Source organism: Anopheles ziemanni, chromosome 2 (genome assembly GCF_943734765.1).
Source record: "Anopheles ziemanni chromosome 2, idAnoZiCoDA_A2_x.2, whole genome shotgun sequence".
In the NCBI taxonomy this organism is placed as follows: Eukaryota; Metazoa; Arthropoda; class Insecta; order Diptera; family Culicidae; genus Anopheles; species Anopheles ziemanni.
Window position 1 is genome coordinate 9,168,451 of NC_080705.1, and position 25,889 is coordinate 9,194,339.

Genomic DNA, 25,889 nt, shown 5'->3' on the forward strand with positions numbered 1-25,889 from the left:
TTCTTTAGCTATTTGATTTTTTGTTTTCCTCTTCACCAGCCATCTTATTCTTCTTGCATTTATACATTTTAAATCACGTCCTATACCACGTGGATCCTTGTTGTCCTCGTTTTTGGAAATATGGAAATTAACTAATTTCACTCGGTAAGATGGATGTTTAATTACTTAATCTTTGTCATGGCTGTCTTCAGTATGTTTTTTGTTTGTTTTTTACCTTTAATTTTTGCTTAAAATGATGACGGATTGGTTCTATGCAGGTGAGAATGTAAATCGAAACGAGTGAATCGATCCTAAGGTGAGAAACTATCGGTTGTCTAACTCCTTTACGGTACTCCTAAATAATGGATCTGGTGCGGAGTTCACGATCTCTTTCACTCCCAACAAAGGATATATTTTGTTGACTACATATTTATTATTGAAGATGAATTACAAGCACCCTCGCTTACCACGTTGAACAATTAAACTCGTTCGTCTTAACACTTGCCCTAACAATTTAAACTAATTTCTCTCTCTCTCTTCAACAACCGGTGCAATCGAAAATTGCTCTTAATTTCACAACGCTTTTCCCGCTATTCAAAGCCATCCAGTTTCAAACGATCAAACGGATTCGATGAGCAGCTTTCCACTTTGAATGGATGTATGAGGATGACCTTATCGGAATGTATGTGTCTGTTCGTGTTTTATTTATTCTGGTCTTTACTAACTCTTAAACTTAGGGAAGTTTTCGAACGAGTGGAATTACTTTATCGCTGGATGGTGCAGGTTCTAAACTGTTCTTTATTCTAAGCTTTCTGATAATAATTCACAAACGTTGCGCATACCTTCCGCCAATTGTAGTATGTGTGGTTTTTTCGTGTGCATATTTCATACGGTTCACTACTAGCATCCGGTGTGTGCCAGAACTCGTTGCAGCAAAAGTAGTTCCGCTTCCGATGGTGAACGAGTGCGTTCGGGTTGCATCCTGTTTTAGCTTTCTTCACTCTTCGTTTTCTCTTTACATACGTACAAATGCTTGTATACTGTGTTCGGTGTGTGTCGTGTCGGTCTTTTCCTGCACTGCCGGTTAAGCCTACACAAAGTTTTGGCGCACTTTAAATTTTCCATTTTCCCCCCCTTTTTTTATGCAGAAGCATCACCATTCGTCGCTGCGTTCGCTCGTAGCCGGAAAAGCCGATCTCAAACGTGTTCAACTGTTCACCTACAGACTCCTGCGGGCGAACATTACGCGTACGTGGCCAAAGATGTTGACGGTGATGCCGAGGATGACGATGATGATAGAGTGCCGGCGGGACGAAACGTTATCACTTTGGTGTCGGGCGGTGGGCGCGCATTGCCTTGCCATGACCTTCGCTGGGTTTCGAGCGTGGAGATGTTTTGTGATGCCGCCCGAACGGTGACACCGTGCCAGAGGACGAGCAGGAGCAGCATGGCCGCTAGCAGGCGTATCCGCGACTGACGTTCGTCCTTGCTAGCGGTCGTGGCGCAACCACGCTGCATTGCCGCCGGATGCTCGCCTGGTGGGCGGCAGAAGGAAAGAAGGAAAGAAAAAACACAACCCATCGACAAATAAGATAAATTATTATACCCAGGGGGGAGTCCGAATGTCGGAGGACCAACAAGGGGGAAAATCACGGAATACAAATTTGTTTCTTCTGCGCTGAAGTAGAAAGACCGATGGTGTACTCAGCAGCAACAGGAGAGCAAGGAAAACCACTTTCGTTCACCATCGAAACAATGCTTATTTGCTCGTTTCTTTTCCCAACGTTGGCTGGTGCGATAACCTTTGCCATCGGTTGTTGGATTGAATGTAGATCAACCTTTGTTTTGTTGATGCTTTTCTTTTCGTGATGGCTGCGGTGATGAACATCATAATAGATTCCATCACTCGAAAAGCAATCAACGATTGATGTATTAAATTGCTGAACCAGTGGGACGCTCACTCCAACTAGTGAACTTTCTGTGTTAGATTTAACTTGTACATTTAGTTTTTAAAGTTATTCGACTGATTAGAATATGATAATTATGATGAAAAATTGAACAAATTTTTTTAAACAATTTATTTAAAAGCAGAACTGCTATATTTAAGCCGTTTTAAAATAAATAACTATTCAAAATTATTTCACCTTCAAGCGTCGGTGAATAAAAGCACAACCCTGGTAATTTACTAAGTTAATATATCCGACTCACAACAGATCTAAAGGATTACCATTGGCCAGTTGTATCAACACCATTGACTTCAAGTACAAAATATAACGAGCGAGTCGAAGCTGCAAAGCTTAAAAATATGAAAAGAGCAAGTCCTGATATTTTTTCTCTAAAATTAAATATTCCATTAATTAACACAAAACGAACAACATTTACGCACGTGCCAACCACACATAAGACATCATTAAAAACTTTGCACGCAATGTGCATGAAATAAAATCACAAAACGAGGATCCGTTGCTAAGTGAATCGATAATGAAATTTACTGCGGAAAAGTACGCTAATTGTAACATCGTCCGACCAGCGGGAGTAACATATCGGTGAAAGGAGAAATCGGGAAAAGATGATTCAATTTCGTGTGCGGGTGCACTTGCACTCCGGTGTAATTCAATTTCAAGTGGCTCAGCGGACTCGATTATCGGCCAGGCCTGAGCCGGGTACGGCGTAGAGTGAGAGGGCAATTTTGGCTCGGGTGGTTTTGTTTGGGCTGCGGAAATTGGCTTACCATTTATCACATGCACCATTACACTGCTACCCTCGGCCGAGGTCGGCAGACACGTGTAGTTGCCCGAGTCGGACAGCTTGGCGTCGAGGATTTTGAGGCTGAAAAGAAGCGTAATTAAAATTGCGTCAGAAGCCAAGCGCTGGATCAGGGGTTGCATGTTTGGGGCTGCTGGTTTGAGAGTGTGAGTAGTGTGTTTAAATAAGGTAACGGGCCGTAAACACAGAGTTACATGCATCTAGCGGACGCGTATGTAAACGGGTAACCATCAACACACACACTGGCAAGTGCTTTCCCTGCTGGCGTATTAATTATGCAAAATTCGTGGGTAGATGTGCAATGTGGTGTGCACCACGGAAGGCATAACATCGAGCCCGGGAATCTCGTGATTGATCGCGGGAAAGTAATTATGGATCAAATTGAACCGTCGGCCAGGGTAAAGAATGGTTAATGGAAAACGGAAGTTATCGAGATGCTGGTACTAGAGCAACATGAGCTTACCGTGATGTGAGTGCCTCGGTCCACTTCAGCTCGACCGATATTCGATGTGGATATGCAATTGATGGATCGCTGGGATGCAACTCGATGGGCTGCACGAGACTTGACCCTGCGCGAATGGAAAAATACTTATTTTGATTCGACATTGGTGATGAAAACACATTGAATTATCTTTTCAGATCTCTCGATATGTGAATAAATTTATAACCTTTTTTATAATTTCCATATGTATTCCCGTATTCAAATGAAAGTCCAATATGGACGGCTGAAGTGCTCACCTCTATACCAATATATTGTCCCTAGATCGTGTGGTCCCTGGCTGATGATGCACGTTAACGTCACGATGCTGCCCATTTTTACGTATAAGTCCGTTGGTCCGAGGATTACCGCTTTTGCCTCTAGAAAGTGCAAACGACCGTAAGTAAGAAGGGTTGAAAATAGCTTCGAAAATGTTGATCAACACAATGAGCAAACAAACCCTTCTCAATCCTTACCTACAACGTTCAGTCGAAATGCCATTGACATCTTTGGTTCCGTGTTGACCTGACACTCGTAAATGCCGGAGTCTCGCTGTTGAGCAAACTTGATCTGCAGCGTCCAGTTTTCGGCCTTTTCCGACCTTATCACCTGTGATCGAAATGTCGAAAGAAAGGCAACCTTTCAGTTATAGCAAATCGCTATGCTTACAATACGTAAATAGACAGCATTTCCAACGTCTGGCGTTTGTTCGAATGATGATACGCAGCTGCTTTTCAACCTTAAATACAAAGTTATTTATACTTTCCTTCAGAAACACACCATTTTCGCGCCCCATTAGAAGCTCATTTCTTTCTAAATTTGGTGCCATGTTTTTCCCCCCTCTTTTCCTTCTTGACTATAAAGCTTTTCTGGAAAAGTCCCTTTTTGAACAGTTGCCTGGTAGGCGAGGAAAATAGCAATTACGATCCTTCGATTATTTACAAATTAACTTCCTTTTTACAGAGGCTGCAATTTTCTCAAGAAAAGTTCCTATAAAATGCTTCGACAAAATTAGTTTAATTTCCATTTTCGCAAGAATTTTAATTACGAGTTTTATTTACATTGAAATTCTTAGATTTTCAATAATATTTCGGAATAAAAAATAAGGTAGAAGAAAAAACATTCGCTACGAAACATCAACCAAGCAAAACGCAAAACCAAACCATAACGACATGATTACCTGAAATCGTTCATCCGACGTATAGACGGCGGTTCCCGCTGACAGGATGTGTAGATCTCGCTTCCGAATCCAGGAGACCTGTTGACATGGACACATTGAAACGATAAAAAACGTATTTTCATTCAACCGACTGTTGACGGTTTAACGGTGATTTAATGTGGTTCCGGGATGGGGGGCAAAAGTGTAGGAAAATTAATTTGAAAAAAAAGGACCGACAACCTGCCGCAAGGTGGGAAAAACCTCCACCGGTGACAAAGTTAGGTGAGCGCGACGAGAGTTGCGGTGTACTTGGAGACCGTTTATTGAATTTTATTTACGCAGTCACGCGTGAATAATAGGCAGCACAAAAAATGCAAATCACCACTCGAGGTTGCACGAGGCTTTTGCCGGTTCGCTTTGATCATGCTCAAGATGTTGGCCTAAAAAAAGGAAACAAACGCAAAGACACACACACCCACACGTAGGGAAAACGGTGCCAGAAATGGTAACATATTTTACAGCGTGTGCTCGTGGTGTTGGCGCACAGGAACACGTCGCATGATTGATGAGTTTCTAAGAGTTGATAAATGTTATGGAAGCACCCCACGTGTGTGTGTGTCGCTCGAAGTCTGTTAGCAACAGATCGGGCCATGTGACCGCACGTTGAAAGTGTTTGTTTTTTTGTGCCGGTTCGTCTTCTGCTTTTTATGTAAACCTCTGCATCACACCGTATGACCTTGTGGGTGATTAATGGTGTCTAGTGGGACAGGAGATGTAGGAGTGACGGAAGCAAGGTAGAAAGATGATCAGATCCGCCGGTAATCCGTGGGGTTTCGAGCTTATCTGTTAATATTTTAAGGTAGACAACTATCATCTGTGTACGTAAATAGCAAGACCTTCAGAAGCGCTTTTCCAACACAATTCCTCTCCAAACAGATTTTTCTTTTATAAATAGACTCGAAAGCAAATGTAATTATATTTTCGGAGCGCATGGTTAGATTATATATTCTTAGTAACCAATTAAAGCAACATATTGACGCAATAACAAGCCCTTCGCAACCGTCGTCGCCAACACACAAAAACTACTCACCGATTTGTCTCCCATCTGCTCGACCCGACAGTTGATGAAAGCTGTCTGGCCCACGCGGGTGGTAACGTTTCGTGGCACGTCGAAGTCGAAGTACGGATGGGGGGAAAATTTCTTGATGATCCTGTTTTCCTGTGGCGCCGCCAGATGATTAGCTACACCTGAAAAGATGCCAAGGCAACACGTTGAGGGTAAGGACTGCTAGATTGCTAGAACTAGTTAAAAAGTTATTGGATAAAGAAGTTGTATTTCGAATTGAAAAAGTAACTGATAAATATGCAAGGATGAAACGAAGACTTCTACACTTCTTTGACGTATCCTCCATCTACGTTAAATACACAAGGTTTTTTTCCTTAATAAATAAACTTCCCAGCCTATGAATGGCGATGCTTTGGCCAGTATTTCCCTCTTCCAGTAGCATCCAATCAACTTCAAACTAAGAGGTAGTAAATTGAAATTGACAAAGTGTAAGCACGATGATCGAGAAAACTAATGGTAAGAAATTATTCTTTTTGAAGATTGGAAAGCTTTGGAAGTATAGCATATTTCAGATCAATAAAACCAACATCAATAAACCACATGGATCAATAAACCACATGTTGTGAACTGCGAAAATTAGTTTGCAGATTGATTTCAGATCCAGATTAGTTGCAATGGAGTAAGAGATATTAAATTGGGAACAAAAAATACCCAATATAAAATGCGCAGCGATAAGAGCTTTAATCAATTAGATACATTAGGCAACACTCCTGTTAACAGCTACTCTGGATGATGTGGCGTGCTTCCGTTCGACAAGCGCTTAAGGCATTCGATGAAAGAAAAATGTACTGGCATAACTTTGGTCAACAGGAACGTCCCAGCAATATACTCTCCTCAAACATCCATACGAAGGCGAGCTTCGTGCTGCTGCAGTTCATGTAAACATTGCTCCAAATTTAATTATCCAACTTTCATCCGGCACCGTGAAACACTGCTTGGTTCAAGTGCTGCCGGATAAAGTGTTTTCAACATTCTAAACATTTGCCCGTTGGACGCAGGGGGGGCCCCGAATTTATGCTTCTGCTCCATCGTTTGCATTGACTTTCCCGAACGTACACTCACACACACACACACACCGAAATACAAATGAAGCTCCCGATCTTGTCGGCGAAAAGTTTATTAGTCTCCATTCTACCTTCTCCTGCTTCCGCTCCAGTGTTAGCGTTTTTCCTCCCGGTGGGTGTGTTTTAATCAATTCCGAGCTTCATATCCGACTCAATTTGCTTCCGGCAAGACGGTGAGTGTGTTTTGTCGCAACACCCGGGAAAGTTTGGTAAGGAAATCATTTTTCTTTTTTTTTATCTAGTTGAGCTGCGAAGCTTAACCTCATGAAAAGTCGCAGGAAGGCATTTAACAAGAGAAGACTTTTTGCTGAATGTCTCTGGTTTTATGTTGATCATCATACAATGCAGAAACGGTGATGGAGTAAGTCCTGCATTATATAATAATGACATAGTATTGAGCTAAGTCTTGTGATAACTTCTAATTTTTGAAAGAACTACTTTTAAAGTTAACAAACAGGTCAACAATCATTACAAATTCGATCCTATTTAATGGTTCAACGAAATAAAATGATTATAAAGTGAGAAACATATCAATGGATGCTTTCAAATACATTACAACTTCTCCTGAAACACTTGCAAATTTCCATGAGAAACGACGGAAAAACCCGGTTTCTGTGAGTTTGATAAACAAAACGCAGCGTTACGAACGAACGAGCGTGAAAGTTGCGCAGTTTTCGCGTTTTAAATTATGCTCGAAAATAAATATTCGTTATGAAGTTCAGCACGTCGTCGGAGCTTCCGGGCGGCAGAAGCAAATAAAACGCAGATACCGTAAAAAACAGCAGCACTCTCTTCAGGCGAATAGAAAACAAAAATATTAATAAAAAAAGATGCTTCCCGACAACTTCGACACACAGTTGCAGAGGGTCGTCGTAAATAAACCTCAGCCATGAAACGAACCGCGTCGCGAGCGTTCGAAAAATGTTTCATAGCAAAAAGAAATGAAAATGTTTGAGTTCTTTCCCTTTTTCCAGCTGCCTGAATCCTAAATGAAACGAATCGTTTTTTGTTTGTTTCGGCCCTCGTTGGCTTTTGATTGCTCTCCGGCAGCAGACATTTGATGCAGGCTGACTGTGCCGTGCCGAATGGCGTGTGCGTCCGCGCATGAACGGCACATTTTTACATGTCAGCCCGCTGTCCAACGTTTGCAATGGCAAATCACTTTGGCCGTACATGGTCGATTTGCAGCCGAAATGATTTGACACAGCGGTAGATCGTTTCCCTGGAACTGCGGTGGACCCTTTTCGGGCAGAATACAACTTTATGCTCGCCATAAATAAAGGCAGCACGGACGATCTAGGCAGAGCTGCAACATTTTAGCAACGCCTCCTTCGTTAGCGGGCCACGAGCATAGTTTGTGTCGAACATTTGAGGTTAATAAATCATCAGCCGCCTGAATTGGGTGCTGCGTACCGGTTTTATGCTGCATTTGGTCGGTGATTCGCTACTTTGTACGGTGCTGTGAAATAGTGTGCTAAATTGTACGGTGGTCAATTGCAAGCATTAAACAATGTTTTACTTCTATTTGAGTTTACTTTTACTGCTCGTTGAGAGCAGTGTGCACTTCTGTCCCTGTAGAGAATGTTAACTTCTACCCTTATTTTTCCCTATTCATAGAATCCATTTCACATGGGACATGATTTTCAGTTTTTCCGTTCTCCAAAACGTTCGTCAACTTACAACTCTTTTCTTCGTAAAACTTTTGTTCGTAAAACTTTTCTTCTAAAATAATATTTCTAGCAAAGTGAGATCATTCATTAACTTCCATATAAACACTTAGTTCATTTTCGCAACTTGTTTACTACTCTACATTTTTCTATCGTTGATCATCATTTAATTATTACTTTATCATTACTTACAGCTTTGCTTTGCTTTAACTGTTTTTAAAAGTTTGTCTAGATCTCATTCAAGTGAGGCCATTGTACGTACACAAAAATAGCTCCCATGAACTTTTATACCAGAAAAGATTACCCAAAAGTGGATGAATCCACTTTTCTGAGTGGGGAAAGTAATCTGCCAAAGCAAACTGTTACGGAGAAAATGTGGTAGCGGGCCGTAATGAAGATTGAGACCAGGCTTGTGCAAATAACTTGAGGCCATTGGATTTACCCGGACCAATTTTCCAAACAATTGACCAACGTCATGGATCACGCGCGTTTTCGGGGAGGACGTGAACATGGTTAAAGTAAGCATTCTGCCCTGAAAGACGACATCGTGTTATTTCCTGTCCCGGAAGACTTGGTAGTTTGTTCAAGAGATATGTCCGACTAGGATGAAGATTGATGAGCATTGTGTCGTCTTCATTTTTCATTGAAGATAAACTTTTGCCCTCAATGTTGCCTATTTGACAAGACTAAACTCAAGAGTGGTGTTTGAAAGCGCCGAAATCTACCGGATGGAACTAAATAAAAATATAACTGATAACCAATTGCCCCAATTTTGTTAGTTTAAAAGAAACATGTTGACAGTAAAAGTTGTACTAAGTTTTTGCACTTGCTGATTAAGCCGTTATACCAGGTTACACCATTCACCAGTTGAAATACTTTTTCGACTTTTTCAAGATCAATCGTCCTTTCCCTTTTCTGAACAAAACACAAAAAGAGGCCGAAATTCCAATAGGACGAAGGATTATCCAGTGGAGTTAACGAGAACATAAAAAACCCGGGATCAAATGGATTTGAGCGTCAAAAAATGATCTCGTGTAAAAGATATATTTTTAATAGAAAACCTTGACACGTAATTTAGCAATCAATGGCAATGCAATGGTGTTTAATAATTAATTGTTTTATTCGTTAACGCTTTTAGATTAAAATTTAGATTAACTTGAACACAAGTAAAAACAATACAAAACAATAAAAGAGGATACATTTTTGAAGAAAAGAAAAGCACCTTGTTAAAATATATAAATATTTCAAAATTTGAAATTTCCTTTATATTGTTTTCATTCGTATGAAAGTGGCATTCTTCAAGCATATTGTCATCGTTTTAATTGCTATTTTTAATACCCTGTCATAGCATATCATACTTGAGTTCATTTGCTCGGGACGTTTCGCTTTGATTCCCAGCCGGTACATGCATCGTTCTAGCTCTTTACCAGCCATGCCGCCCTGCCGCCCTGCCGCTTTTCCTTTAGACGCCACCGGCAGGCTCATCAAATATGCAAAATCCTCGTGAGACGGTGCTTGAGACGGAGTCATGATAATGTCCCGTGACGGATGGCACTCGTACTTCCAGGGCGGGCTATAAACGCAACAGCATCCCCGCTGCGAGGGAGTCTTCAAAGCCGTTTACCCGTACTGAACACTCGGTGCTTCGGTGGGCCTTTCCCAAGAGAGTGAGAGAATGATGAAGCCAAGGGTGCGACCAAGGCCCAGATGCTGCAAGCAAAAGGACCGTTTTTCACGGAACAACATCACCCCGAACGGTACCAGGGAGACCGAGAGGCGCGTGGCGATCCCATTGCTTGCTCAATACGGAATGGAATGCACTCCTCGTGACGTGAAGGATGTACTTTTGAGCTTTAGCACTTGCACCAGCGAGCGCCGGGAGAGTCCTTGCATTCTTAAGCGTCGTAGTAAAATAACACTCCACTCGAGAGCGTTTGCAAAGAAAGCGGCTAAGGCAAAGCAAGCACGACCGTAGCTTCCTTCATTTTTATGCTTCGCAAAGTAAACGGCCAAATGACTGTTTTGTTTAATTTCGTTCATTGCCGTTTTCGTGAGCCACCAAAGAAAATAGTCTTTAGAAAATGACAAGAAGATAAACTAACCATGTTTCATGTTGATGTTTTTGAGAGCAGTTCTATTAAACGAAGATTTTGAAACTCCATTTTTGACTTTCTTTCGATTTGTTTCGCCAAATACCCTAATGATAAACTTTTTCAGTCAAATTACTCGAATTGAAGTCAAATCCAAAGAATCTACGCAGATACATGTATTGTCAACTTTCTTCAAACAAAGAAGCGAAAGAAGCTTCAGGATGTAGTACAAATGCGTTTAGGGCAAATGTGTAAAAAGCAAAAAGAAAAACATGAAAAAGCTTCCGAGTAAACTTCCGAAACAAACTTTGGCTGTTTAGGTTTTTTGTTTCGCCTCCAAGATTCTTTGGTGAATGAACGATATTTGATTGCTGGCCAATTTATTTCATTCTCGTCTGAGTGAACCCAAAACCGACGATACTTGGTGTATCATTCCTTTCAAAATGGTGATGGAGTAATTTGAGCAGGTTGTTTAACTTTATGGTCTTTCAATAATGTCCAATTGGTCTCTAAAAACAAGAAAACACTGAGTAGCAGCAATAATTTAACTCAGCGGACTATGATTACAATCGATTTATTTTAATAGTGCTAATCAGCCTTGAAGTAATCCATAAAAGTATCCCAAAGAGGCGATTTGTGGATGGCAGCCATTGAAATGTCTTGATTTGAATGAACCAATGTAATTTACTACTGAATAGAGTCTCTTAAACACTTACCCATTGCGTTGTGATGGTTGAAGTGTAAATTTGCCAATAGAATTAATCCACCAATGATGATATACTGCATTTTCATCTTCGATTGGACACTGTGCGAGCATTCATTTTTCAATCTACACACCAGAGCGCACACTTGAGTGAAACTCTCGAGCCGTTCGGTGGCGTTCCGAGCCACTTTATCTGATTTGTAACTAATGCTTCACTCCACCGCGGCGGGTTTGCCTGCCGGTGCCGGAATTCACACGAAGTTTGCTTTTTATTCACTGGACAAAGTTTCACCATAACGGCCGCGGAACGCTTCGGTTGCAGTCGGCTTCCGTCGACCTCCTCCCGTCCCGCTTACGGTCAATAAAATCGATTCCATGCTCCAGAGACCGGTGGGGAAAGCGTTGCATCCATGCTGGGGGAAGAAATAAAAAGAAACGACAGATCGAACGAGAATATTAAATAAGGTTTAACCGTGCGAACCATGAGCCGGTTCGAAACTTGGGCTCAGAGTTAAAGTGGAAAGGGTCTTAAAGAGGACCCGGATCCTCCATTTTCATGCTCGGAGACGATTGTAAACAAGTTGTTTGCATGAGATGGGGTACCGGGTTTGAAAATATCGCCTGGTGGGTGGGATTGGCATGGGGCAAAAGCGTTGAATTAATAAATTACGGCTAACGAACTGGTGAATAAATTATGAAATGATTGGTAGAGTGACGGGTGGATGAGATTTCAAAATAAACATTCCTCGGGTAAGTTTTAATGGGGAAAGCAAATTTATCTGCTCCGTCACAACGGACAAGCAATGAGAAAAATGGAGAATGGCTCTAGGGTTTGTTTGATGAGCTAGGTATCATTAGGTTGTTTCGTAGAAATATGTTTACCTATGACGAGAAGTTTGTGGAAATGCCATGGTTGATTTGTGGGACAGCCAGTATTTACTTAATTGAAATTTCTCTACCATCACTATTAAAGCATACGAATAACAGGAGTTCATTGTAAACAAACCAATGACCATAAATTCAACCCACTGCAGCTTCAAATGATAAATCATTACACTGTTCCCTTTTAAGGATCGTTTCAACTTAACAAACGTGTTGAACATACCGAAAATGATCGCAGACATTCCATTGCAGATTGTGTTGTCTTTTTGTAAAGAATGGAAGGAATCTTTTCGGCAACCCAAACAAATACCTAATGCGAAAACGGGGCAAAAATCACATTGAAAAATATGCAAATAAACAGTGCCACAAATGTTTTGTGCCGTGAACTGGATGGCTGGAGGCTAGACTGTTGTTTATTTCGACAGTGGATTCCCGGATTTTTCCCCTCCCACCTCTACCCGGTGGGAGTGCTGACCGGTTGCCGAGTTTTCCATTCCTCGACTTATCCACCTGGCTCGATGGCAGTCGCGATAAGCACGTTCCTAAATTAGTACTTTTCGGAGGCAACTTTTGCCATCAGCCAAAACCGGCACTGGTCTGCCGGTTCTCCTGTTTCGGATCCTGTTCTTTCCAGAGCCGCGGGCAACCGAGACGACGGTGTCTGTCTCTTCGGGAATTGTTTTCCCAACAAAACTTTCCGTATTACGCATTCCGCTACCGGCGGCCGAGAGCCGTTCACGACAAGCAGGCGCACTGCTGCCGGATAGAGTTGTTGATTTTATCGGTCGAGTAAAAGATTCCCTTTCCCGTGTGAGCAGCATGTTTATTTGTTTGCCAATCTCCTTAGATAAGGAATATACATTTTGCCCGATAGCAAAACTGTTTCATAATCGCTGGGTTGAAATGTGTGACAAATAAAATATAGGTACGCTGAACCTTTCGATGATTGTTGGAAAACTTTTATCTTGCGTCGAAATTCAATATTCATTTTCCAACTTGTTTATTTCAGATTATTTCAAATTTACTATTTCCAGTTATGTATGTTTAATATTTAATTGGTGAATGTTTTCTTTATTCAATAATCAAACGTTTCCTTTGCAAATATATTTCGTGCAAAACTGTCCAAGTCAAATGATAGCAGAAAACTATTTGAAGCGACGAAGCAATTATTTTACAAAAAGGCGATATATCAAACTTGTGGCCGTACAAGTCATTTTAATCGTTTGCCAATAATTCGTCATTTAGTAGTTTATTTATGTTAATCGTTTTCGTAATTTTAATCGTTTGCCAATAATTCGTCATTTAGTAGTTTATTGGAACGCCTTCCAATTGCCAATCAGTACAGCAATAAATTTATTATTCATATTTATGGTTCGGCATACATTTTTTGTGTGTTTTAAATCACAAAAGCGAACGTACAACGCAAAGGGTTGTAGCAATCCATAAATCAGCAGCTCATTATACATCTCGCCCTGCGACAAGAATGGTAATTTTATTTCGCTCCATTTCCATCCTCGTAACCCGTTCGGCCGCCGGTCGAAGATCACACGGTGGGACGTTTGGAGGGCAGAAACCACCTCACGAGAAGATTAAACAACGCTCCTGCGTGCGGGCGACAGCTGGCAACAACTGTCATACACCTGCAGTGGGACTTCCGAAAGCCCGAAGATACAAGGTCGCGAAGCGTGGCGCAGCTTCCGATCGCGAGCCACGAACCTGCTGTTGTGTCCCATTTGCATATGACCGCAGCATGGCCAGAGGGGACCGTTTTTCTGCTGTACGCTCTTTTTCTTCATCAGTGCGCACACCGCATCACCGTCGTCCGCCGTTGAGTCTCCAAAAACACATGTGAGTGATGCATGGATTTGCTTGCGTTGATTGCTGCACACAACACGGGCGAGATGTGTTGTTCGGAACAGCCAAAGTAACAAACAAAACATGGGCATCAGATGTGTTATAGCACAGCAACATTACAAATAGTTGGCTGAAAGAGCAACCAAGTTTACTTTTTTACAGATTCACAATGCATACATTTATTTTAGTCTTTTTAGTTCTCTTTTGATGATTGACCATTTCATTGTTTGTGTAGAAAAGAAGCTCAATCGTGAATTTAATTCTGAGATGCTATCGATTTTATAGAAGATTGCTGGTGGACGATAAGGAAATTACTTTGAACAATGTAGGCAAACCCAAAAAGGTATTTTTATTCTAAATTAACCTGTTCGTACAATTTGTGGAAGTAATATGTTATTTCAGACTTTCCAAAGTAGTTGTGTCATTCGAATATCCTCCCTATTTCAGAATTAATGTATTTAATATATCATATATTATGGTTCATATTCAACCAGTTTTTCTCGACTGGTTGCCTGTTCCAAGTAGTGAGAACGAATTGAACAAATATGTCTCGTAATCAAATTTTTTCTTCTTCCTACGTTGAATTTGAAAAGGCTACACAATTTTCGTAGAAGCTACGTGACAAAATTAACATAATAATCAGTTCTGTTTCTTTGTGCCCCAAACCGGATGTTTTTGAGGAATTGTGATCCTAAGAAATACAGCTGCCTGCGTGACAGTTTTATTTCGGGTAAAGGATAAATAAGGGCGATGAAAAGAAACGTAGAAAATGCTGGAGTTTTCACAGAGATCAAAACAGAAACATCAGAAAAGGAAGCTAGTATTGTATGCAGCAGACCGTTTTGTAATTTTTCGTTTTTGTGCTTACCTTGTGTAACTTATTCAGTGACGGAAAAACGAAGTTCTTACTTTCAATGTGTTTTGCAACTAATTTGATGTTTGTTGATGTTTTATATTTCACAATTTTACACAGCTTCAAACTCATTCACTTTTCGTTAAATAATTTTTCAAACCATTTTATTATTGAATTGACTGCCAAATTAAGTTGACTCTCTTACCACACTCACTAAAGCAAGCATTCAACGTGTTACCAAAGTGTTGGGTATTTACTGGTGATATCCCTTCATGGTATGCTTAATTCACACTTAGCTTCTGAAGAACAACCATGCTCCATGTGGCTTGTTGACATTACCGCACTGTTTCCTCTTCACTAAAATGCGTAATTAATATCGTTTAAGCACTTCCTTTGAACCAGCGGTAGACTGTTTGCTGATGGCGCTTCAAAATTTTCACTCACACGTTACGTTCACCGATGCGCTAACCACAACCACACATTCACGGCTGACACGTTCGCCGACCGCTGGAGGGAAGGTTTAATGTATCCTATCCTTCCGTTGCGAGTGCTAACCCCTGACCGTGTCGAGCCCGGCCGCAAGTCGCGAACAGTGAGTAATCCGACATCAATCAAAGCATTCGCTTTATCACTTCGTGGCCACGTTGACTCGCACAACACAAAACACGGAGAGCCCAGCGCACGGCGCACCAGGCGTCTCCATCACACACAGCCGATGGCTCCGATTGCGAAAACCATGAAAACACCGCGTGTCCGTTTACCGCCAATACGATCCCAGCGAGACGCGCTTTTCCAATGTGAAGTCCGCAAACATCGACAGGGGCCGCTCGAGTCACACTGACGGTGACTGCTGTGCCGAACCGCTGACGCACCCGTCCGGTGTCCTGTGAGTGGCGGCACTCAATGCAGCGGTTCCGCGCATTATATTTCCCACACTTCAGCAAATGACACGCTCTTCATTTTCCCCTAACGGGAGAATTCATCTGGCTGAAAAGAAAACGCTCTGTTTTTCTCTTCTCTGGTTCAAAGTGACAAAAGAGATTGTACTAAATGAGATGAGTGAGTGGCTTGTACTAAAATGAGTGTACCGGAGAACGAGGACATTGAACGTTTCACATAAACACGTGTTCAGTGTTGAAATATATTGGTTTTGTTTTTGTACAAAAGTTACCCGCAAACAGACACATTGAACATTACTTTCATAAAGTATATAAATAACGAGAAAAAACGGTTGAACGCCCCTTGAAATTAAAATATATAAGTGAAAGAAATGTAGAAAACAAATGTGATTAAAACGTAAAATAATCAATTAAAAATAAAATAAAAACTCAGCAATGGGGTTGAACAAATAAAGTATTAGAGCAATAAATAAATCAATAAAAATAAAAGCAGTAAAGTTATAAAGACTTATTCTACGAACCCGCATATTCCTCAAATGCATTTTCCATAGCATTCATTACGCATTTTTCTGGTAAAACCATTCTCGTGTAGTTTGTGGCTGAACAATTTAGAAAGCATTTTTGAAACGCTTGTGAATGTTATTGAACCGGTAAATTTTCTTCCCGGGATAGTGTTTTCCACCTGAACATCCTTTCCCCTTTATCGTTTTATTGTTTCTAGGTAAACCGTTTTCTCTTCGGTGCATTCCTGTTCCAAATTTTGTCCCCACTCGTGCTACTAATAATTTTACGAAACTGCGCTCTAAACGCACTCCGTCGAACGCTCGGCAAGGCTGTTTCTCGGAATGCGTATACAACATCGTGCACGGTGTGTTTAGAAAAAGGGTAATTTGTGCACCCAGCTTTGAAGCGAATGTGTTATGAATTATGCAGTGCGCCGCAGTTACAGTTTTCCGGTGACTCGATTCAACGACCACCAGAAGGCGTTGGACGAAATATTTCCATGCACGTTAAACCTTCGGTGCGTTGTAGGGCGCGATGTTCCCTGGGTTCGTGTTAGGTTGGTTCTATAGATTTTCGTTGGCAACTGGTAACGCTGTACTCACTGAAAACGCGCTCGGTTAGGGTGGCGAATTGTTTCGCACGACACGCGACGATGATTTGTGGTCAATCTAGGAGCGAACTAACGGCCATTCAACCATAAGGTACGGGATCTGCCACCCAACCGGTTAATGAATGGCGTTGAACGTCCCCGTTACACAAATGCTCATAAATTGGGAATTTATAGTTTCCAACGGACGCTTAAGGAGTGATTAGCTCCTTAATGGTGCTGTGAGACAAACTACTACAAAGGTTTTGAAGAATAAAATACTGTTAAACATAGCTCTTGGTCTACGTTATTAGAGTTGAATGCTTTCTGTGGATTTATTTTGGTTGTATTCATATGACTAAACAAAATCATTTTGAAAAATGTGTTTGCATACATAATCAAGGAGCATATGCTCCTTAAATTTGAGGGTTCGAAGCAGAATTAACATACTTTGCGACGGCATGTTACTATTTTACCTTAAAAAAATCAATAACTACATGCTACATTTGCTAATTCAAAACAAGAACAAGCTTGCCAATGCGAACAAATATGTTTGAAACATTCTGGTTGTTTGAATAAATACTGTTTACTGTAATTTAAGAAGACTTCATAAATGTACGATCTTTCTCGAGTCTAGGTAAGACAGCGGCTGCATTAAAAAAAACCAGAATTATGGGCAAATAGAATCTTGTAGCAACGCACACAATCAAAGAAAAAAAAATCAGTTGATGTATTCGCGTTTTACATGAAAACTTTCGGGGAAAGGGAATAAGACAACTTACACCGCTGAGAGACACAGAAAAGTTCATTAATGCTGAGTAATGTCGCTTTCGGAAGCGGTTTTACGTCCTGTGATGCACCGAAATATGAAATAAATAAATCACAAATTGGTTTTGTCAAATATGCTAAGCGGATTTGCGCTGGAAGAAGCTTTGGAGGACAATTGCATCAAATTGGAAATGGGTTTTCTGACATTGTCCTTTGATAATAGCGCTACCCAAAGCCAACCATCATCCGGACGCAGAGGAAGATGATTGACTTTCCGGTCACTGGAGGTATGTAGTGATTTGTGAGCAGAGCTTTTTTTTGTATTAGTGGATGATGTAAAAATCAGTTGTTTTACGAGCATTTTTTCGTGCAGTGCGACGATTCTGAACACATACTACAATTGTAACTTCACTTTAGCCAAAGAAATATTTAATAAATATTAGTTTGTTTCATTTCCATGTTACTCGGCTCGAATTGTAAGTTGCGTTTAATTTTTCACCTCAATAATATTATTTTCTGAACCGTGCTCTCGTTACTTAAGTGGCACTGGAAAATATTATAATTAGTCGTTCACTTGCTGTTTTCGTTCTGCTAAAAGCAAATTTGAGCGATGGTAAATAAGTTTCCAAAATTGAATCCATTATTTTCGCGGAACTGCGAGAATGATACCTATGCCGTGTTATGTACATCTGCTTTTCCAGCGACTGATGCACAGACCACCATTTTCCCAACCAAGACTGGCACCGTTAGCTTGGCAGGAAGGTAGGTCGCACCGTGTGAGCATCGGGCTGATGGTGTTTTGAAAGCATCATAATTCAAATTACTTTCAGTACCTTTGCCTGCAGCTGCACTGAGACTCGCTACACTATGACCAATTTTAATCGTATGACCTTGTGACGCTCAGTTCTGTACTAAGCAACCCGTGTAATGTAGTATCTCATCACTGTTTGTTTTTAAAATACACTCTTCGTGGAAAAACGTAGTATATTTAGGTAGGTAGGCAGGTTCATAGATTCGGTGGTAACGCTGAGTGCAATATTAAATTATGCTTTGAAATGAGTGGTGAACATTGCCCATTTGTGATCCATTTGGGGACTCAAGATATGACAACACTAGTATTTCGATAATGATCACAATAAGTTCAATTTCATAAACTGCTATTGAACTACCCATTCGGAACAGAACAACACCTCCCCTGGGGTAGGACCATCGAACATGTTGTGGTCAACATTCATAACTAACCAGTTGCGAAATGGTGCGAACGAAAACCAGAAACATCCGAAACACACTAGCAAACGACCAACGTTTGGCAATTCATAACGATGGACAACACTTCCTTGTAAGTATGAAAATATGGCCCAAACAAACCCATCGAGGCCGGCCGGCATATAAATCACAGTTTGACGGGTATCGGCTCGCTGCACAATATTTCGCAATATCGCCTCGAACAAAAAAAAAAAAAAAACAGGGAGACACCCGATTGGGCCCCTTCATCCCAACCCACCGCCCATTGGGAAGTGTTGGATGAAAAAAGTATAATCCCTTCAGCCCTCCTTCCTTCACCGAAGGCTACGCCGTCTCATTCGTAATGTGCCGCTGACGGTGTTGGTGTTGACGGACGCCGGCAGGCCTTTGCTTGCGAATCATCAAACACATTCGGCTACCGTTGGAGGGGGAAACGAGGAAACACAAAAAAAATCACACAAACCAAACCTAGAGGGTTCCGGCCCGAGCCTGGTTCTGCTCACCCAACGCGACAGATGGACAGCCGCATCCGTATCGAGAGCGTCGATGTCATGTTACAAGTCACGGTGGCCTAGTTTTCCTCGGCCGCGCTGGCAGAGCGGACCCAAGCTTCACCGTCGAAGGCAGAAAATTCTGCTGATGGTTCTGAAATCCGGCAATGCCCGGTGCGGCGTTGCCAATTTTCGCACAGCGTTCCCGCGAGGCTCACCCTCCGGATTGGATTAGCCGCAGATTTTGGCCGTTGCTGAGGCTTCGATTAGCGAATGGGAAGGAGAGCGGATGGGGGGAAAAGAAAGAAAAAAAACCGCTGACTTGCGACAGGAGCCGGAAAACTTCAACGGCATCGGGCGGCTTCAACAAGTTCGGCGTCACATTCTTGCCCGTATCCGCACGACTTTCCACTTCCGGTTCGGTTCACTTTCAATCAACTTCGATTGCATGCGGTGTGGCTAGGGGAGGGACAGGATGGGTGGGATGGGTTTGGAAGGTTAATTCCGGTAAGCCACCAGTTAAGTTTCGGTCTCGTTAGTCGCGACTTGCTTTGGTTTTCAAGCTTTGTCAGAGGTAGTTTTGCAATGGAGAATTTGGGTTTATTTTCAAGGAATACTTTTTCTCAAACGAACCATGCAAAACTAATTTAAAATGGTCGTAACATTTTTCACACCATTTCCGGTACATAATTTGTTCGAGCAGTGCAACGATCTAGAATCTTTTCTATTCTTGTAACTTCAGTTTAGTTAATGAAATATAGTCATCAACTCAAAGCAACAACTCGTCCCGTTTAACGGGCGTAGAAGTCGCACTTAAAGAGGAATAAAACACTTATGTTGTACATTGTGTTTAAAAATATACCATCGTCATGGAAATCAATGCAAAGACCGAGTTTCAAAAATCAAAGAGTTTGATTCATTACCATGTTACTCGTCTGATTGTAAGCAGCATTGAATTTGTCTCTCTAATGATATTATTTTCTGAGCCATGCTCCCTTAGTTGCACCGAAAAACATAATCAGCCGTTCACTTGCTGTTTTCGTTCTGCCAAAAGCAACTGTGGCCTGCGTAGAAAATTATCCAATTACAATTTGAGAAACTGTTTATGCAAATTATCTCGCTTGTTTAGTCAATCAAGAGTTGCGTTGTGTTTGGGAAACCATTTAAATCAATTTGCTAAACAAACAACATATCACTAAAAGATGAAAGATGTTATAATTTAATTTTTGATAAAATGTACCACTTCGAAGCCCAAGGGAACCTGGTTCAGAAGCGGAAAGTGAACTAAACAATAAATATTCATCGCAAAGTTAGAAAGAGTTGTTCCGGGAGGCAAGCACAAAAAACTCAACACAAGCAAACCAGATCGCCAAGAGAAAAACCATCCAAGGTAAAACAAATCGAAAACCGCAGCCAGAAAACCGCACTGCAAAAGCAGCTGAGAAAACATTGGAACCAAAAAACTTAGCACATTTGCACCGTTAATAAATCCCAGCGCCGAGCGTGGAAAGCGCCGGAAAATGTGTCACCAAAAGCCGACGGCGATGAAGGAATACGGTACCGATTTTTTTCTCCTCGCTGCTCGCGAATGCAAATAACTTTGCTACCTGCGCCGGAGAGAGCTTTTTTCTCTAAACAGCTTTGAAAATGGTGTGTTTCTATGCAAACGGTGAACGGCGTTTCGGGCATGGAAAATTCACCTCACCTTCCCTGCCAGGTGTCTCGCTGTGGCGCTGTGCGATCGAGGTGTTCCGCCATGTTTACGACCAGTTCCCCTACGAATGCCCCTTTCTAAGAGATCATTAATAATAAATAGAGAAAAAAAGCAGCAGCAAAGACCGTCGAACATCAAACCGTGGTACATTTCACCCACATCCAACGCACCAGACATACCATTTCCATAAACCAACTGAGGCAAAACGTTCGTTTATGTTGCCCTTTTGGTCGTCTTGTTTGGTTTCGTCGACCGGCGGTACGATTTCTTCAGTCAAATCTCTAACCCTCGACCCATCACGTTTGATTGCGTCACCACTGAACATGACAGCTGGTCCCAGTAGGCGTTTTGCCCTTGGCACACCACCATGCAGCCACCGGAAAGCAGGGAACAAACGGTCGGAGGAGCAGATCGAACATAAATGGAACTTTTATACCACCGGAGCCGGCATTTTCGCGCGCTTAATTAAATGTGTTAGGAATGCTTCCAACATACATGTTTGTCTGGTGGAGTGCACATTTTTCGCGACAAATTTTATTTGGCACGGGTTGGTGAACATTTAAAAAAATAAGAAAAACTCAGCAGACGTGATCACTACTGAAGAAAATTTCATTATTCTCTTTGTGTCGCAAACTCGTTTTTCCCAAAATCAACACAAAATAAACCACAAAGACAGTGAGGTTGGTTGAAAAGCTAAGTGTAGAAAAATATGGATATAAAATTACCCCAACCGGCGGGCACAATTCCCCTGCCACGCTCCTTCTCCCGCACCGGAGGTAAGTGCAATTGCGACACGAAAAGTGCGAGCTTTTGTCGAAATTAATTTGATGAAGGGGCAACTTTACGACAATGGTATCCTTTTTCCAGGGCCTTAGTGGCCTTGCCCTTCAACACCCGAGACGCCATCGTAAACGTGTGCTGTACGCAGGTGTCGTGTTTTATTTTTATTGCGCATTCTATTTTTGACACGTTTATGACGGAACGGTGATGCTAATTTAAGCCCGACAGCAGAATAAAAGGACGATTGAAGTGAAGTGGTGTCGATGTTAAGCAAATCATGCATGTCACTGGTGGTATTTACAACTGTGGCCAGCCACTGTAATATAATTTGTTTACGTGTAAATGATAATGATTCAGAAAGCTATTAAATAAGCCAATTGTGCTTGAAGGATTTTGTAGAACTAGAGTATAAAATAAATATTGTTCATGTTGTGAGCTTCAGAATTGTAGCAGCAATTAATTGTGATAGGACACAAATTTCCATTTATATTCCATTAACAATTGATAAATTGATTTATTGAGCCTATGATTGATAAGCTATGAGGTGGGACTTGTCATTAATGAATCGTGCAACATAAATAATATGGATTTATGAAACGGTGATTGGGATTCGAGATATGTGGGATTCTCTTCGTAAAAATGCCAAAAGGATGCAAATAATCGAATGAAAGACTTAATTTTTATTTTGATAAATGATTTATAATTAAATGCTCAGATATGCATACATGTATTGACACTGTTTTATATCACCTCCTTTCGTTGTTTCAACTATATAATATGAAACAAGGGTGAATTTATCTTGTTCAACATCCTGTGGTACATGTAAATAAAGGTTAATCTGTGAATAAAAATCGAATCGAAAAAGACACTCCATACGAGATAGGAATCTAAAACTACCAGGAATCGAGCATAAACTTTTTCTACGTGCCGGATTGGTTAAATAACGATCGAATAAACTAATTGCGAATGTCGGACAAACAAACATGATTTATAAACGGCCTCCGCCCAGCCTTTGCTCCACCAGCATGTTGAAAACAGTTAATTACCATCGTCGGCCAACCAACTTGCGAAACTCACATTCATTATCGTTGCATAAATCGTCTTAATGGCGGATATTAGCTTCTGCACGACATGCTCAGTCAACATGATCGCAAATTGTTCCCCTAATTGGCTAGCGAGACTCGTTTATGTTAAGTAGCATCCTTCTCGGCAAAACCATGTGTGGCACGGCCGAACGCATGATTGCCACTTTGTTTTCGGCCTTTACTCTATCTCTGTTTCTTCGAAACCGGCCGCCGGAGAAGGAGAAGGCCGTGCGATCCTTTTAGATTGGACTTTCACGCCGTCTCAACGTCGACGGACGCTTTTCCCGGCACGGCGCTAATCCAAAAACACTTGTCGTGCGGCGTCATCTCATGTGGTGTCTTGTAAGATGTGCCTCACTTTACATATTTAATACATTTTTCGATCGATTCCGAGACGTCGTCCCCAGCATCCTACTCGTCGCGCTGGGAATGGGAAATTGCCCGCTACCAACGTACGAGATTCGTGGAAGGAACTAAACGGAAGACCAAGAAACTCGTCGATCATGAATGAAACGGAAAAAAGAAGCTGTCCAACGTCGGCCGATTCTTCATAGCTTCGCCCGAACTGTGGAGCGTCTCCTGTTTTCAGAAAGGAAGCTGTCCATTGTCGGATGAGAATGACTGTCAATTCTGGGTAAACTCTCAGCGCACGGTTGCTATACGGTTGCCAGGATCGTGGTCGAAGCTTTTACTCTTGTGAAAAATGCCACCACGATGCAGCAGAGCACAGGAGCAAGGGGTCTTTTGACACGTTCGACGCCTTTTAGATGGCTTCCGTCATGCATTGGTTAAGAAAAGGGGTGAAATGGACGCCATAGTTTCCCAGAAACCATCACTTTTGATTGAAAGCAAAAACCAACGGATGAAAAAGTCCTTGTACCGACTTCGGGAAATTACTTTTCATTCTCATTCTAGTCACGCTTACAACATAGTTGGCTTACTTTTTTTTAAATAGTGTTTCCGTTAAGAATATTGATCCCTTTTCATCGCTACATTGAAAATTACAAACTTAAATCTGTTTCTTAACAGGAAAGGATAAAATTAAATTATCGTCAACCGTACTACTCTTTCTTTGTCTTGATGATAATAACAAACTTTTTTAAAAGGTTTTAACTGTACGTTCACAATGCATTTATGATGGTTTAACGTTTACGTTTTTTGATAGCAAGTTTAATACAAGAGAAACTAGCCGGATCTGAATAATATTCATGTATCGGATGACAACAATTCAAAAGATAACCATTGATGGGTGAAAATCCTGAGCGAAAAGCACAATCTTTGTGACCGAACGGTAGGTCTACTCTTTGAAATATTCAAAAAGATCACTAGACCTGAAACGCAGTAAAGGATTCCGTTACAATACGCGCACGTGGGTATGCGGAAGACGATTTCCTCCATTCCGTGGTAAAGGGATGATTTGGCTGATTGGAAATAGGAAATGGGTTGCCAAAAGTCCTGCACCTTGCTGACGCATGTGAACCCGAATTTCGGTCCCATGGTCCGTTAAGCATCGCAGCTTTCACGGTCCGAAGATTAACAGGAAAATTAAATATCAGAGGTTCGTTACATCAAATAAAGCATGAAACCAACAATGAGACCATTGTGTTACCTCAGCCGCTAGAGATAGGATAAAGAGATTAAGGGCAAAATAAAACATATACAAAATCGACCCAACATGGTTCACCAATGATACCGGGAAAAATGGAGAGCATGCTGTAAGGGCTTAGAGCTTTTAATACAAAATAAAGCAGTGTTTGGTTTGACTCGGTTTTAAATCTTTGAACAGTTAAACTTCTTAGTTTATCAATATCAACATGCAGTTTACTTCAATAGTTTTTAGTCGAACATAGAATTTTTAAATGTAATTCAATTTTTTTTCCTTTTTATACCGCAAGAGTTGGTGTTAAAATTACTTTTATCATGTGGTATTCTTCTAGTTATACCTTCCTTCATTTCCATTTATCAAGATTTTTCTTTACATTATGACGCTTCTTGAATCGTGATTAGTAACCTTATTCATTTGCACACTGAAGCAATTTACAGTTAGTTTAAATTTTATGCTTGATGTTTACCGTTAATGAACTCATTCACAGAAATAACTGTAGACCGCTCGCTGTCTTCTCTCACTGTAAAGATTCAATCGCAAAGCCCATCCATCACTTTTGACCCTCACCTCTGCTGTTCGTTATACAGGCATCGCAGAAGAGAGCTTTTAGGCTGAATAATTTAACGAGAACAAAATGTGTACACGAATGCCCTCGACGGAACAGGCTCATTTCACTCGCTGATGGACAGCGTTTAGTGTACTAAACGATACCAACCGTCGCTCTAGTTGCACGCGGAGCTGCCGTAATACCATTCGCCAACCGAATCGACTGGTACGGTTGCTACGCGTCAAGAGCAAGCTTGAAACGGCAATGGAAATACTCACCACTTCAGGGGCCACTAAGCCAGAAATGCCGAGAAGGGCTTTCCATTTTAATAAACCCGAAGCGACACGGCTTCTTTATTAAATCATTAGCTTCAGCGAAACGGTCCTAGGGAGGGCCTTTCCATCAAACGGTTTTTCCGGTAGGAAGAATATGGTGCTAGAGAAAAAGAGAGTTAAGGGTTGTTTTGAACGTTCAATTTCTTCCGTTTGCGCTGATGGCGGTCCGGGTTGTGGAGTGGTGGGCAAACATTTGTTCCAATATTTCCAAGCGAATGAAGGTGTAGAAATCTTGTCCGCTGGTGAAAAAGAAGGAAAAATATGTTAGTAATTTTTGGATATCAATTTTGCAATAGGAAACACTCTCGCTCTTCGGGGGTGATAGTAGAATAGACCACCTTTTCCTTCTAGGAAAACTGTGCAAGCAGTGAACGGACGGCCCCCTGGAAACGTTGCTTACGGTATCATATTTCCCGCGCCTGCTCTTCCGCAGGACTCTTTAGCACTGAGCACCTGGTGGTACACCTTCTCAGATGGGACGATTTGAACTCGATTGAGTTACCTCTCGGCTGGGAGGAGTACCGTACCGGCGTTCGAGCTGTCCCAAAGCAGGCCGAAGAATACTTATTGTTCGGAATTTCCCGGCGCCGGTGCCACGTGCCCACTGCCTACATCAAACGCTCCAGCTTTACATCTTTGGTGTAAAATAGCACACGAAGTGCGCTGAAGGGTCTATTTGGTCTTACGGGCCAATCGAGGATCCTACTT

General features: G+C 41.5%; 1 protein-coding gene across 1 annotated transcript; it reads right to left on the minus strand.

Moving 5' to 3' along the window:
• Positions 1-1,221: 1,221 nt before the first annotated feature.
• On the minus strand, positions 1,222-11,115 carry LOC131294393 (zwei Ig domain protein zig-8-like). The gene is made up of 8 exons (XM_058322444.1): positions 11,046-11,115; positions 5,473-5,630; positions 4,404-4,481; positions 3,700-3,832; positions 3,484-3,603; positions 3,209-3,314; positions 2,711-2,808; positions 1,222-1,514 (listed from the first exon to the last, which is right to left on the minus strand). The coding sequence occupies exons 1-8, from the start codon at positions 11,113-11,115 to the stop codon at positions 1,222-1,224; spliced, it is 1,056 nt and encodes a 351-aa protein (XP_058178427.1).
• Between the last annotated feature and the right edge of the window lie 14,774 nt (positions 11,116-25,889).

Coding starts and splice junctions, on each gene's coding strand:
- LOC131294393 (XM_058322444.1), bottom strand. CDS start 11,115: ATGCAGTATATCATCATTGGTGGATTAATTCTATTGGCAAATTTACAC. Junction 3,833..4,403: donor CGTCGGATGAACGATTTCAG/GTAATCATGTCG, acceptor TTTCGATCACAG/GTGATAAGGTCGGAAAAGGC. Junction 1,515..2,710: donor AATGGTGCATGTGATAAATG/GTAAGCCAATTT, acceptor GCCGCCCACCAG/GCGAGCATCCGGCGGCAATG.